The sequence below is a fragment of the Scyliorhinus canicula genome, unplaced genomic scaffold, assembly GCF_902713615.1.
Source record: "Scyliorhinus canicula unplaced genomic scaffold, sScyCan1.1, whole genome shotgun sequence".
NCBI classification, from domain to species: Eukaryota; Metazoa; Chordata; class Chondrichthyes; order Carcharhiniformes; family Scyliorhinidae; genus Scyliorhinus; species Scyliorhinus canicula.
This window is the reverse complement of record NW_024055765.1, coordinates 521-14,196: the sequence shown is the minus strand read 5'-3', so window position 1 is coordinate 14,196 and position 13,676 is coordinate 521. Positions and strand designations below refer to the sequence as shown.

At 50.5% G+C, this 13,676-nt stretch overlaps 1 protein-coding gene across 1 annotated transcript; it reads left to right on the top strand.

Annotated features, from left to right (window-relative positions):
* Positions 1–400: 400 nt before the first annotated feature.
* On the top strand, positions 401–13,291 carry pane1 (proliferation associated nuclear element; the record flags this gene model as incomplete). Its single annotated transcript, XM_038788554.1, has 4 exons — positions 401–486; positions 2,108–2,206; positions 12,015–12,094; positions 13,065–13,291. Coding segments are annotated over 4 exons (387 nt in total), but the record flags the coding sequence as incomplete, so codon positions are not given.
* Between the last annotated feature and the right edge of the window lie 385 nt (positions 13,292–13,676).

The following is a 13,676-nucleotide window of genomic DNA, read 5'->3' as shown; positions in this document are numbered from 1 at the left end:
CAGAATCTCAGGCTGAGTGGGCCAGTCATTTCAAAGTGAATTGAGAAACCTCTTCACTTGTGTATCTTGAGGGAGCACAGTGGGTAGCACTGTGGCTTCACCGCTCACGAACTACACCTGCCACTATATATATTCCAACAAAGCAACCCAATACAGATTAAAATCCACCCATGAATAAAGTTCGCAATCCGGGTTACTTGCTGTTTTCTGTGCCGACCTTTGTAGATGGACCCTTTCAGGAACAACCTGAAAATCCTGTCTTGTCAGACTAGAATCCTGTGGCAAATTGCTGTTCAATTTAAAATCTTACAGCAGACTGCAAAACTACAGACAGACCTGGCTCCTCCGATTTTTACATCATCTGTATCCCACCAAGATGTCCCATGACCTGCTTAGCTAGGACGAAGCACAATCCCTCAAATTCTCTACACCACGGGGAACCTCCTGCAATCAGAGCAATGATCCATTAGACATCTCTGTAAACAGGTAAATGGGCAAGGTCAATGATCATCTCACCTTTGCGACTCCTTAAATGACGAGCTTAAATGACAAGCTTCAGCAGATGTACTGCAATTATGCCTCCTCCTATTTTACTAATCTTTATACAGTTATTTAATAATGCTGTCATTGAACTCTATCAAAGTGAGTGACAGCAACTGACAGATGCAATATCTTACTTGGCTTGACAGCTGCAAGCGAGGCTTACACCAATGTAATTGTCCCTCTTTAGTCTGCTTAGCAGAAAATTAAAGACAAGTGCAGCACAATAGTAATTGATAGCTATCACCCAACTACTTCCAGTTGTGGTCATATAAGGTGTAACAGGGAGGAAGGAGGTAGTAGAGTAAGTTGTGGATGACGATCATTAGAAAAGTTGTATAGAACCTTAGTTAGGCCACACTTGGAGTATAGTTCAATTATATTGGAATAGTGTTCAATTCTGGTTGCCACACTACCAGAAGGATGTAGAGGCTTTAGAGAGGGTGCAGAAGAGATTTACCAGGATGTTGCCTGGTATGGAGGGCATTAGCTATGAGGAGAGGTTGGATAAACTTGGTTTGTTCTCACGGGGCGACCTGATAGAACTCTACAAAATTATGAGGGGCACGGACAGAGTGGATTGTCAGAAGCTCTTCCCTAGGGTAGGGAGGTCACTTATTAGGGGGCATAGGTTTAAGGTCCGAGGGGCAAGGTTTAGAGGAGATGGACGAGGCAAGTTTTTTTACACAGAGGGTAGTGGGTGCCTGGAACCCGCTGCCGGAGGAGGTGGTGGAAGCAGGGACGATAGTGACGTTTAAGGGGCATCTTGACAAATACATGAATAGAACATAGAACACTACAGCGCAGTACGGGCCCTTCGGCCCTCGATGTTGCGCCGACCTATGGGAATAGAGGTATACGGACCCAGGAAGTGTCGAAGGTATTAGTTTAGTCGGGCAGCATGGTCGGCGCAGGCTTGGAGGGCCGAAGGGCCTGTTCCTGTGCTGTACTGGTCTTTGTTCCTTTCTTAAACTTTGACCAGTCATGGAGCAGAGGAGATTAAAGAAAAATTCACATTTTGTAGAACAGATGAACGGAAGCGAGTTCAGGCCAGCAATACACTTGGGAGGGCAGAGTTCATGTCCTGCTTTTCCGAGGTGTGTGCAGTTTGCATGGCAGCAAGCTATGCGTTTGCTCACAGTGTGGGCCAAATAAAACATCCAGATCAACGTTTGAAAGTAATTGCATTTTTATTAACTAAGTTTGCGAGCTCTCTGGGTGAATCTGTGTGCAACGGCAGTTCCCCTGTGACTTAACTATTGTCCTGGCACAGCAGAGTTAAAGCAATAGAGAAGTTCTTTTTCTGCCTGGTGTACAGACCACGTACGTCAAGAATCAAGTTAGTTTTCTATCCTTTGTGACTGCTGCTCTGATCCAGCTAAAGGAGTTATACAAATCTGAGCATGTGCTGCCCCTCCTCTGTGCCGTAGGAGGCCAACCATATAACCTGGCATCTCCACCATTCCTAGCATGGTGCTAACAATCGACATGTAGTCACCTCGGGGTGATCAAATGATTTACAGTTGAGGTCCCAAAGGAACTCTGAAACTTGCTTCTTTATCTTCAGGCATTTGGCGAAACGGCTGCCGTTACCCGCGGAGAATGAACACACCAGACCACGGATAGATCTCATCGTTTTCCTCATGGATTTGCGTAGTCAGCACAGGTGAGCTGCAAATAAATGTGAATCACTGGTAGCAACTTGAAGCCAGTTATTGTCAAATCCTGGCCCTGTATATTGCCGCTGGGTACTGGGACCACAAATCCTGGCCCTGTATATTGTCGCTGGGTCCTGGGAGCACAAATCCTGGCCCTGTATATTGTCCCTCGGTGCTGGGAGAGCACAAATCCTGGCCCTGCATATTGTCCCTCGGTGCTGGGAGACACAAATCCTGGCCCTGTATATTGTCCCTCGGTGCTGGGAGACACAAATCCTGGCCCTGTATATTGTCGCTGGGTCCTGGGAGCACAAATCCTGGCCCTGTATATTGTCGCTGGGTCCTGGGAGCACAAATCCTGGCCCTGTATATTGTCGCTGGGTCCTGGGAGACACAAATCCTGGCCCTGTATATTGTCCCTCGGTTCTGGGAGAGCACAAATCCTGGCCCTGTATATTGTCCCTCGGTGCTGGGAGAGCACAAACCCTGGCCATGTATATTGTCCCTCAGTGCTGGCAGAGCACAAATCCTGGCCCTGTATATCGTCCCTCGGTCCTGGGAGACACAAATCCTGGCCCTGTATATTGCCTGGTCATGGGAGAGCACAAATGACTTCCGGTGGCGGCGATGAGCAGTTAAGCCGCACATTCGGCGGCTCCCGCGGAGAACGGACTTTGGGGCTCTTTTCAGGGCCCCCAACGGAGTTGTAGCGGCAAACCCCAACGGGGGAAGAGGGCAGTAGTCGATCCCAACGGTCCCATGGTCCAGACCAGGAGTGGGGCAGAGAAAAAGCCGAAGAAAGCACCTCTGGAAAAACGGGGGCAGGAAGATAAAATGGCGGCCGGCGGAGACCTCGAGGAGCTAAGGAAGTGGGTCCAGGAGCAGCAGGCAACTCTGCTGCGCTGCTTCCAGGAGCTGAAGTTGGAGCTGCTGGAGTCCCTGAAGGTAACTAACAGGGAACTGATGGAGACCCAGACAGCCCAGGGGCTGCGATCCGGGAGCTGCAGCAGCAGGCCTCCGAAAGGGAGGACGAGGCCGTGGCGGGGAAGGTGGAGATGCACGAGGCGCTCCATAAAAGATGGCAGGAGAGGTTCGAGGAGCTGGATAACCGGCCGAGGAGGAAGAATTTGCGGATCCTGGGCCTCACGGGGGGCTGGAGGGGTCGGACCTAGTGGCCTATGTGGTGATTATGTTAAACTCGCTGATGGGGGCTGGGTCCTTCCTGGAGTTGGAGGGGGCCCACAGAATTCTGGCTAGGAGGCCCAAGCCGAATGAGCCGCCGCGGGCAGTGTTGGTGAGGTTTCATCGGTTCGTGGATCGTGAGTGTGTGCTCCGGTGGGCCAACAAGGAGCGGAGCAGCAAGTGGGAGAACACGGAGGTGCGGATCTTCCAGGACTGGAGTGCGGAGGTGGCGAGGCAGAGGGCCGGGTTTAACCGGACGAAGGCGGTGCTCCACAGACGGAGTGTGATGTTCGGCATGTTGCAGCCGGCGCGTCTGTGGGTCACCTATAAGGATCGGCACCATTATTTTGAATCCCCAGAGGAGGCGTGGGCCTTTGTGCAGGCCGAGAAATTGGACTCAAACTGAGGGTCTAGGATGGGGGATGTTGTATAATACTGTATTTGCATTTGCTTGGTTTAGTGTAAGAAGTGGGTTGGCCTTAGGATGGGTGGGGTGATGTCGTACTGTTTTGTCTATATGGGTTTTTAAGCAGGGATCGGTTGGACGGGTTCGGGCAGAGGGGTAAACGGGGAGTTCGGGGAGCTGGTGGGGGGGACTGACAATGGGAGTGGCCCTGGAGGAGGCGGGGCCCGGCAGGGCGAAAGCGCGGGCTTTCTGCGGGTTTCCCGCGCTGGGAGATGGTGGGGGCGGGGCCGGGGCTGAGAAGCGTGGGTCGTTGCTGGCTGTTTTCTTTTCCCGCGCAAGAGCGGGGGGAGGGGGGACCCGTTGACGGGCACAATGGAGGAGGGGAAGTCCCACGTGGGGAGGAGCCAAAGGTAGGGCGGGAGTCGCCGGGGTCAGCAGAAATTAGCTGGCTCACGGGAGTGCTGTGGAGGGAGGGGCGCAGCTAGGAGGGGTCCTAGCCTGGGGGGGGGGGGGGGGGGGGGGGGGTGTGTGTAACCGGTTACTGCTGAAACGGTCAGGAAGGAGCTGGAGGACGCAGGGGGTGCTGGAGGGGGGTAGTTGCCGCCGTGGGAAACTGGCAGAGTGGGGGACGCTGGCCGGGGGTGGGCAAGGGATGGGGTATGGCTAATCGGCAGGGGAAGGGGGCAGGGAGCCCTCAGATCCGGCTGAGAACCTGGAATGTGAGGGGGCTGAATGGGCCGGTCAAACGGGCCCGGGTATTTGTGCACCTGAAGGGACTGAAGGCGGATGTGGCCATGCTTCAGGAGACACACCTGAGAGTGGTGGACCAGGTTCGGCTGAGGAAGGGATGGGTGGGCCAAGTATTTCACTCGGGGCTGGATGAGAAGAGTAGGGGGTGGCGATCCTGGTGGGGAAGTAGGTATCGTTTGAGGCGTTAAATGTGTTGGCTGACAGTGGCGGGAGATATGTGATGGTGAGTGGCAAGCTGCAGGGGGAGTGGGTGGTGTTGGTGAATGTTTACGCCCCAAATTTGGATGATGCGGGGTTTATGCGGCGTATGTTGGGCCGCATTCCGGACTTGGAGGTGGGGGGCCTGAATCATGGGGGGGACTTCAACACAGTACTGGATCCCCCATTGGATCGAACCAAGTCCCGGACGGGTAGGAGGCCGGCGGCGGCTAAGGTGCTGAGGGGCTTCATGGACCAGATGGGGGGGTGGGTTGGACCCCTGGAGGTTTGCGAGGCCAAGGGCCAGGGAATACTCGTTTTTCTCCCACGTACATAAGGCTTACTCGAGGATTGATTTTTCTGTCCTGAGCAGGGGGTTGGTGTCGAGGGTGGAGGATGTGGAATACTCCGCCATTGCCATTTCAGATCATGCCCTGCACTGGATGGACCTCGGGCTGTCATGAAGGTTTGATATATCGTTTTGACAAAGAAAGCAAGAAACAAAAGCAAGTTAAGTTTTGGCGATGCCATGAGGATGGTAGGTGCAAGGCCCGCATTCACACGTTCGAAAGAGAGGTGATCGAAAAGATCAACGAACATACTCATCCCCCATCTGCAGTTGCTATCGAAGTGGAAAAGGTCATAACTGATGCGAGAGACCGGGCTGAAAAGACTTGTGAGCCTCCAAGTACGATTATCAACAAGTGCATTGAAAAAATGTCCGTGGCAGGTATGGCACAGTTACCAAACAGGCAGGCAATGCGAAAAATTATTCGTAGAAAATGAGACGAAGTTAATCAGGTCCCCGATAATCCAAGATCGATTCAAGAGCTTCAGTTACCTCATCAATACATGATGTATAAACCCACCCCAGAAACTGAGGAAAATTTCTGTTTAAAGGATAGTGGTACGAACAACAAACGGATTATTATATTTGGGAGAGAGAGTTGGTTAGAACACATGGCAACTTCCACGACTTGGTATGCTGACGGAACATTTGCGGTAGCACCACACCTATTTTATCAAGTTTATATCATCATGGTTAGGAAAAATAACGGAGTTCACCCGGTATTATACGCGCTTTTACAAAACAAACAGTATGCGACCTATATGATGTTGTTTGCGATGGTAAAAGAGATGATTACAAACGCAGGACCTGCCATTATCAATTGTGATTTTGAATGCGCTGCTTTTACTGCCATGAAAGACTCCTTCCCTAATATAGAAGTCAGAGGCTGCCTTTTTCATCTGTCTCAAAATATACTTAGGCAGATAAGTGGTTTTGGTCTCGTGCGTTTATATAACAGCAATCTCGATTTTGCATTACATTCGAAAATGATAACTGCCCTATGTTTGTGCCAGTTGACGACCTTGACAGTCACATGGATTCTTTAGCAGGCAATTTACCGGAGGAGTTAATTCCGGCTTTAAACTATTTCGAAGACAATTATATCGGCCGTCCTAATCGCCGAGGAGCAGGCAGACGAAGTCCTTTATTTCCTACCGAGATGTGGAATATGTATCAAGAACATTAGATGGGGATGACAGAACAAATAACTATGCTGAGGCGGCCAACAGGAGATTGAAAAGTGAACTGTTAATGTCACACCCAACTATCTGGAAGTTCATTGATGTCCTTAAGCATGTTCAAAAGGGAAGAGACGAGCACTTCGAGAAACTTTTAGCTGGCAATGAACCTCAATTAAAATTACTTAAATATAGAAAAGCTGATGAGAGGATATTGAAAATTGTTTCCGAATATGGCAGCAGGAATGAAATTGACTACCTTCGTTCAGTAGGGCACAATTTAACAAACTAATTGCGTTTTTTCCAATGAATGTCCAATGAACTTTCCTTTTAATGATTGATTTTATGAACTTACAGATTTGTAAATTGTTTTAATGTACTGTTTTTGGATCTTTATAAGTGGATCTTTTACAATAAAAACATTTTGTTAACACTTGAGTTTTATTTCTCAAAAATTCTGTCATAACTATATGACAACATTGGAGAATTTTTTTTTTCTGGCGCTGAAAAGTCCTGGCGCTGAAACGGCGGCGCTGAAACGGCGGCGCTGAAACGTACCGCACCCATACCACGAGCCCGGTGGTGGCGGCTACCCTCAAAATTTGGGGGCAATGGAGATGGCACAGGGGAGAAATGGGGGGCTTGATGGAGGCCCCGATACGGGGGAACCATCGGTTTGTCCCAGGGAGCATTGATGGCGGATTTCTGGGCTGGCACAGGGTAGGGGTTAGGAGGTTGAGGGACCGGTTTGTGGAGGGGAGGTTTGCGAGCTTGGGGGAGTTAGAGGGGAAGTTTGGGCTCCCCCCCGGGGAACATGTTTCGGTACATGCAGGTTAGGGCGTTTGCCAGGCGGCAGGGTGGAGGGATTCCCCTTGTTGCCCCCACGTGGGGTACGGGACAGGGTGCTCTCGGGGGTGTGGGTTGGAGGAGGGAGGATTTCAGACATATACCGGGTACTGCAGGAGGTAGACGAGGCCTCGGTGGAGGAACTGAAGGGTAAATGGGAAGAGGAGCTGTGTGAGGAGATTGAGGAGGGGACGTGGGCGGATGCCCTGGAAAGAGTGAATTCCCCCTCTTCCTGTGCGAGGCTTAGCCTCATACAGTTCAAGGTGCTGCATAGGGCCCAAATGACTGGGTCGAGGATGAGTAGGTTTTTCAGGGGCGAGGACAGGTGTGCTAGGTGCTCGGGGAGCCCAGCGAACCACGCCCATATGTTTTGGGCGTGCCCAGCGTTGGGGGAGTTTTGGAAGGGGGTAGCAAGGACGGTGTCGAGGGTGGTGGGATCCAGGGTCGAGCCAGGCTGGGGGCTTGCAATTTTTGGGTGGCAGTGGAGCCGGGAGTGCAGGAGGCGAAAGAGGCCGGTGTTCTGGCCTTTGCGTCCCTAGTAGCCCACCCAAGCGTGGAGGCCTGGGTCAATGATATGGCCGGGTTCATTAAATTGGAGAAGGTGAAATTTGCCCTGAGAGGATCAGTACAAGGGTTTTTCAGGCGGTGGCAGCCTTTCCTGGACTTCCTGGCGGAACGGTAGGGAAATAGGCCGAAGTGCTTTACAAATAGAATGAAATTAGTTTTAAAGTGTAGTTAAATTTTTAAACTTTTAAATTACTGTTGTAATTTTGGAAACGTGAATTTGTGCAATGTCGGCTCCCAAAAACAGCAATAAGATAAATAGCCACTTTTGGTTGGCAAGTATCGTTTGCACCAGTCAAATGCTGGGCGATGACCATCTCCAACAAAAGAGAATCTAACCCTCTGACATTAACATTGTTGAATCCTCCACTATTAACATCCTGGAGGTTACCATTGACCAGAAACTGACCTGGACTAGGCATATAAATACTGTGGCTACAAAAGCAGGTTCGGAGTAAGGATTTCTATGGACAGTAACTTCCCTCCTGACTCCCTCCTCCAGCACGGATCAGCAGTGTAGGGTGGCACGGTAGCACAGTGGTTAGCACTGTGGGTCCTGGGTTTGATTCCCTGCTTGGGTCACTGTGTGGAGTCTTCACGTTCTCCCCGTGACTGTGTGGGTTTCCTCCGGGTGCTCCGGTTTCCTCCCGCGAACCCCGAAAGACGTGCTCGTCAGGTGAATTGGACATTCTGAATTCGGCCTCTGTGTACCTGGACAGGTGCTGGAATGTGGCGACTAGGGGATTTTCACAGTAACCTCATTGCAGTGTTAATGTAAGCCTGCTTGTGACACTAATAAAGATCATTATTATTATTAATGGAATATTCTCCACTTGCCTGGATGAGTGCAGTCAAGAAGCTCGACACCATCCAGGACAAAGCAGCCCCGCTTGATTAGTACCTCATCCACCACCTTCAATATTCACTCCCTCCACCGCCGACACAGTAGCAGCCGTGTGTACCATCTATAAGATGCACCACAGCAACTCCCAAAGGCTCCTTCGACAGCACACTTGAAACCCGTGACCTCTACCATCCAGAGACAGAGACAGCAGACACATGCGAACACCACCACCTGCAAGTTCCCCTCCCAGCCACTCACCATTTTGACATGGAAATACATGGTCGGCACAGGCTTGGAGGGCCGAAGGGCCTGTTCCTGTGCTGTTCTTTGCTTTGTTCTTTATTTCGGCATTCCTTAACTGTCAATAGGTGAAAATCCTGAAACACCCTTCCTAACAGCACTGTGGGTGTACCTACACCTTGGAGACTGCAGTGGTCCAAGAAGGTAGCTCACCACCACCTTGACTGGCAGCACGGCAGCACAAGTGACGAACAGCTCCTCAAACACGGTTACAAACATCCCCCACCTACGGGCTGGTTTAGCACAGGGCTAAATAGCTGGCTTTTAAAGCAGGCCGAGGCAGGCCAGCCGCACGGTTCAATTCCCGTACCAGCCTCCCCGAACAGGCGCCGGAATGTGGCGACTAGGGGCTTTTCACAGGAACTTCATTTTTTTTAAATATAAATTTAGAGTACCCAATTCATTTTTTCCAATTAAGGGGCAATTTAGCGTGGCCAATCCACCTAGCCTGCACATCTTTGGGTTGTGGGGGCGAAACCTACGCAAACACAGTAACTTAATTTGAAGCCCACTTGTGACAATAAGCTATTTTCATTTTTCATTTCATTTTCATTTTTCACCTTTTCTCAAACACCCCTGCTGAGACCCTTAACTCATACTTTATCTTCTCTAACCGCTGGAAGTCATACAGGTCACCCAACCATGCTGCCACCCCCGGTGGCGATGCTGACCGCCATCCCAACAAAATTCTACGCCGTGCAATCAGAGAGGCAAAGGCCACGACATCGGCCTCCCTCCTCTCCATGAGCTCCGGCTCCTCTGAAACCCCAAATATCGTCAGCAAAGGGTCCGGGTCCACTCCCTCCTCCACTATCCTGGCTAAGACTGGCCACTCCTGCCCAGAATCTTCCCAATTTTTCACAATCCCAAAACATGTGCGCATGATTCACTGGCCCCCGCCTACACCTCTCACATTCATCTGCTACCCCCTGAAAGAACCCACTCATTTTCGCCCGAGTCATATGCACCCTGTGCACCACCTTAAACTGTATCCGGCTCATCCTTGCACAAGGGAAGGTCCCATTTACCCTACGCAGTGCCTCACTCCATACTCCCCAATTGATCTCCCCTGCCAACTCCCCATCCCATTTCTCCTTGATCTTCACCACCCGCTCGCCTCCCTGCTTCCCCAGCCACTTATGTATATCCTCAATTCTTCCCTCTCCTTCCACATCCGGAAGCAGCAGTCACTCCAGCAGGGTATGTATCCCGGCAATCTAGGGAACCCCCTCCAGACCTTTCGTGCAATGTCCCGAACCAGTAGATACCTGAACTCACTCCCCCTCGGCAGCTCTACCGTCTCTCTTAGCTCCTCCAGACTGGCGAACCCTTCCTCCAAATACCGATCCCTCACCTTGACCAGCCCCACTTCCCTTCACCTCCTGTATACACTATCCACCTCCCTCAGCTCAAACCCATGATTCTCGCACAGCGGCGTTAACACCGTGATCCCTTCTCCGTTAAATCCCTCAACTGATTCCATATCTTCACCGTGGACTGCACCACCGGGCTCCCTGAATACCTAGTCGGAGCCGTTGACAATGCTGCCGTCACCATAGCCCTCAGACTAGACCCTTTACAAGATTCCGCCTCAATCCTAACCCATTCTACCCCTTCTCCTTCCCACCGCCGCACCTTGTCCACATTCACCGTCCAATAATAATGGAGCAAGTTCGGCAACACCAAACCCCTCTGGTGCCTCTGTAGCAGGGTCCTCCCCACCCTCGGCACCTCCCCGCCCATACAAAGTCTGAAATGATTGTGTCCATTTTCCGAAAAAAGGCCTTCGGTATAATGATCGGGGGAGCCTGAAAGATAAACAAGAACCTCGGCAGAATATTCATTTTCACCACTTGGACCCTCCCCGCCAACGTTAAGTACAGTGTACCCACCTCTTAAGATCCTCCCTGGCCTCCTCCAGCTTTGTTAAGTTCCACTTATGGAGCCCCGTCCATTCCCTCGCTACCTGAATCCCCAAATACCTAAACCTGTCCCTCGCTACCGTAAATGGCATCCCCCTAAATTAGCCCGCTGTGCCAGCTCATTCACCGGGAATACCTCGCTTTTCCCTACATTCAGCTTGTATCCCGAGAACACTCCAAACCTCCCCATCAGGCCCATAATCCTTCCCATACTCTCCAATGGATCCGAAACATACAGCAAGAAGTCATCGGCACAGAGCGACACCCGATGCTCCCTCTGTCCCCTCACAATCGCCCGCCACTCCGCCGAACCCTGAGAGCTATCGCCAATGGCTCTATGGCCAGCGCAAACAGCAGCGGTGACAGCAGGCATCCCTGCCTCGTACCCCTGTGTAAGTCAAAGCTTTGTGAACTCATAATTCGTCCTCGCCCTTGCCCGTGGCGCCACATACAACGACCGCACCCATGCCACAAATCTCAACCCAAACCTTCAAACAAATACCTCCATTCCACCCGATCAAATGCCTTCTCCGCATCCATGGACACCACCACCTCCGGTACTAGAGCCTCCGATGGATTCATCACCACATTCTACAGCCGTCTTATATTACTCGCTGCCTGCCCTTCACAAAGTCTGTTTGACCTTCTGCCACCACCTCGGGGACACAATCCTCCATCCTTCCCACCAATAACTTAGCCAATACTTCCACATCCGTGTTCAATAGTGGGTCGTTCCTGTGCTGTACTTTCCTTTGTTCTTGCAAACTACAGATTTCATTACACTATTAATAACAAATTAAGTCGATAAACTATGTTACATAATTTAAATGTCTGTAATTCAAGCCATTTCTCCTTTGCATTGGGACCAATACAGTACACTAATTCTGATATCATGGAATGGTAGCAATCTCGATGAAAGGATCGCTGGTATATTCACCAGTGTTAAAATTGGGTGTGAACGTTGGCGATGGAGAGCAGAGAATGATGGAGTTCGGAGTTTGATAATAGAGAGTTTCTGGTCGAGGAAGCTGCAGAGAGCTTGCCATTCAGAACACCTGGCAGCCACCGTTTGGTTTTCTTGGTTTACCGGCAATAGAAACAGGGCGAAACCAAAATCAAATCCAGTGTGAACATCTTCAAAGTAAGGCCCTGATTTCTACAGGCAGTATATTTTATGAAACGGCAAAGAGTGTGAATCATCTCGGTGCCACGTTAGCACCATCTCTTTCCCTTTGAGCACATTCTCCATTAAACTCTGTTCTTTGCTTCAATTCCAGTGTAGAAACTGTAAAGGCATCTCTGCACCATGTCGATGTGAATTTCTTCCTCGGGAAGGTTTGCTTCCTTGCAATTGGGGGTAAGTTTGAAATCAATAATCTTTATTAGTGTCACAATTAGGCTGACGTTAACACTGCAATGAAGTTACTTTGAAAAGCCCCTAGTTGCCACACTCCGGCACCTGTTCGGTTACACAGAGGGAGAACTCAATGTCCAATTCACCTAACAGCACGTCTTTCGGGACTTGTGGGAGGAAGTCGGGGAGAACGTGCAGACTCCGCACAGACAGTGACCCAAGCCGGGAATCGAACCTGCGACCCTGGAACTGTGAAGCAACTGTGCTAACCAATGAAAATCTGAGTAGAATCTTTGAGAGAAGCTTATCTGTCACGTTTTAATGCTGCTCCTAATTTTCGGGACTGCCTAACTGTGGAAACCCTCCCCTTTCCCTCGGAGCCCAGTCTTTTAAAAGCCTAATTTTGTCCTAACTTGCTCCCTGCTACTGGATTCTGTGTCATCTTGTTTGGCTGCTCCAGCTCCTGTGGCGATCACACTTTCCCTGGCAGCGAAAGTGAGAAGAGGTGTACACAATTCCCGGGCATGTGTGTACCCTTCTCATTGACAGCACGGGTCTGTTGCATTAAACAGTTAAACCTGCTACCTGATTCCCGTTGGGAGGGAAGCCACATGCCCCCTCCTCCTCCATCAAACACCACTTCGGATAGTTTAATCGACACAAAACAATCCTGAAATTCGGTGGTGACCAAAAGTCAAGTCTCTTTGGTGAGGTTTGGTGGGCAAGTGAATGAAGTGGAAATAAGGAACGATGGAACAAGAGGAGGTAAAGGTCGGTGCTGCATCAGGAGTGCGGGTAGAAAGCATTGAGGGATATTTGCTGCATTTGTAAAATCTGATTCATGCCGATTGATTAGTGATCCACTCTGTGAAACGCAGGTGAACTGCTTTGAATTGGCCACGGCAAATATCAGCTGAGTAATATCCACCTTGAGACTTTGGCAACCCAGTTCAAATCTGCTTCTCTGGCACAGGCAAGGCTGTTAAGCACCGATCAGTTGAGATGTACACTCTGAAGCAACTGGCTGATTCCTACTCGAGCCCCCTGATTCCAGCTGAGCTAGAGGTAAGAATAATTCTGAGCCCAGTGTTGTGATGCGGCGCTGTTGGGTGCGCGGCGCTGTGACGGAGTGAAGAACAAAGAAAAGTGCAGCATAGGAACAGGCCCTTCGGCCCTCCAAGCCTGCGTCGACCATGCTGCCCATCTAAACTAAAACCTTCCACACTTCCGGGGTCCGTATCCCTCTATTCCATGCTATTCCTGTATTTGTCAAGATGCCTCTTAAATGTCACTATCGTCCCTGCTTCCACCCCCTCCTCCAGCAGCGAGCTCCAGGCACCCACTATCCTCTGTGTAAAAAAACTTGCCTCGTACATCTACTCTAAACCTTGCCCCTCGCACCTTAAACCTATGCCCCCTAGTAATTGACCCCTCTACCCTGGGGAAAAGCCTCTGACTATCCACTCTGTCTATGCCTCTCATAATTTTGTAGCCCTCTATCAGGTTGCCCCTCAACCTCCGTCGTTCCAGTGAGAACAATCCGAGTTTATTCAACATCTCCTCATAGCTAATGCCCTCCATACCA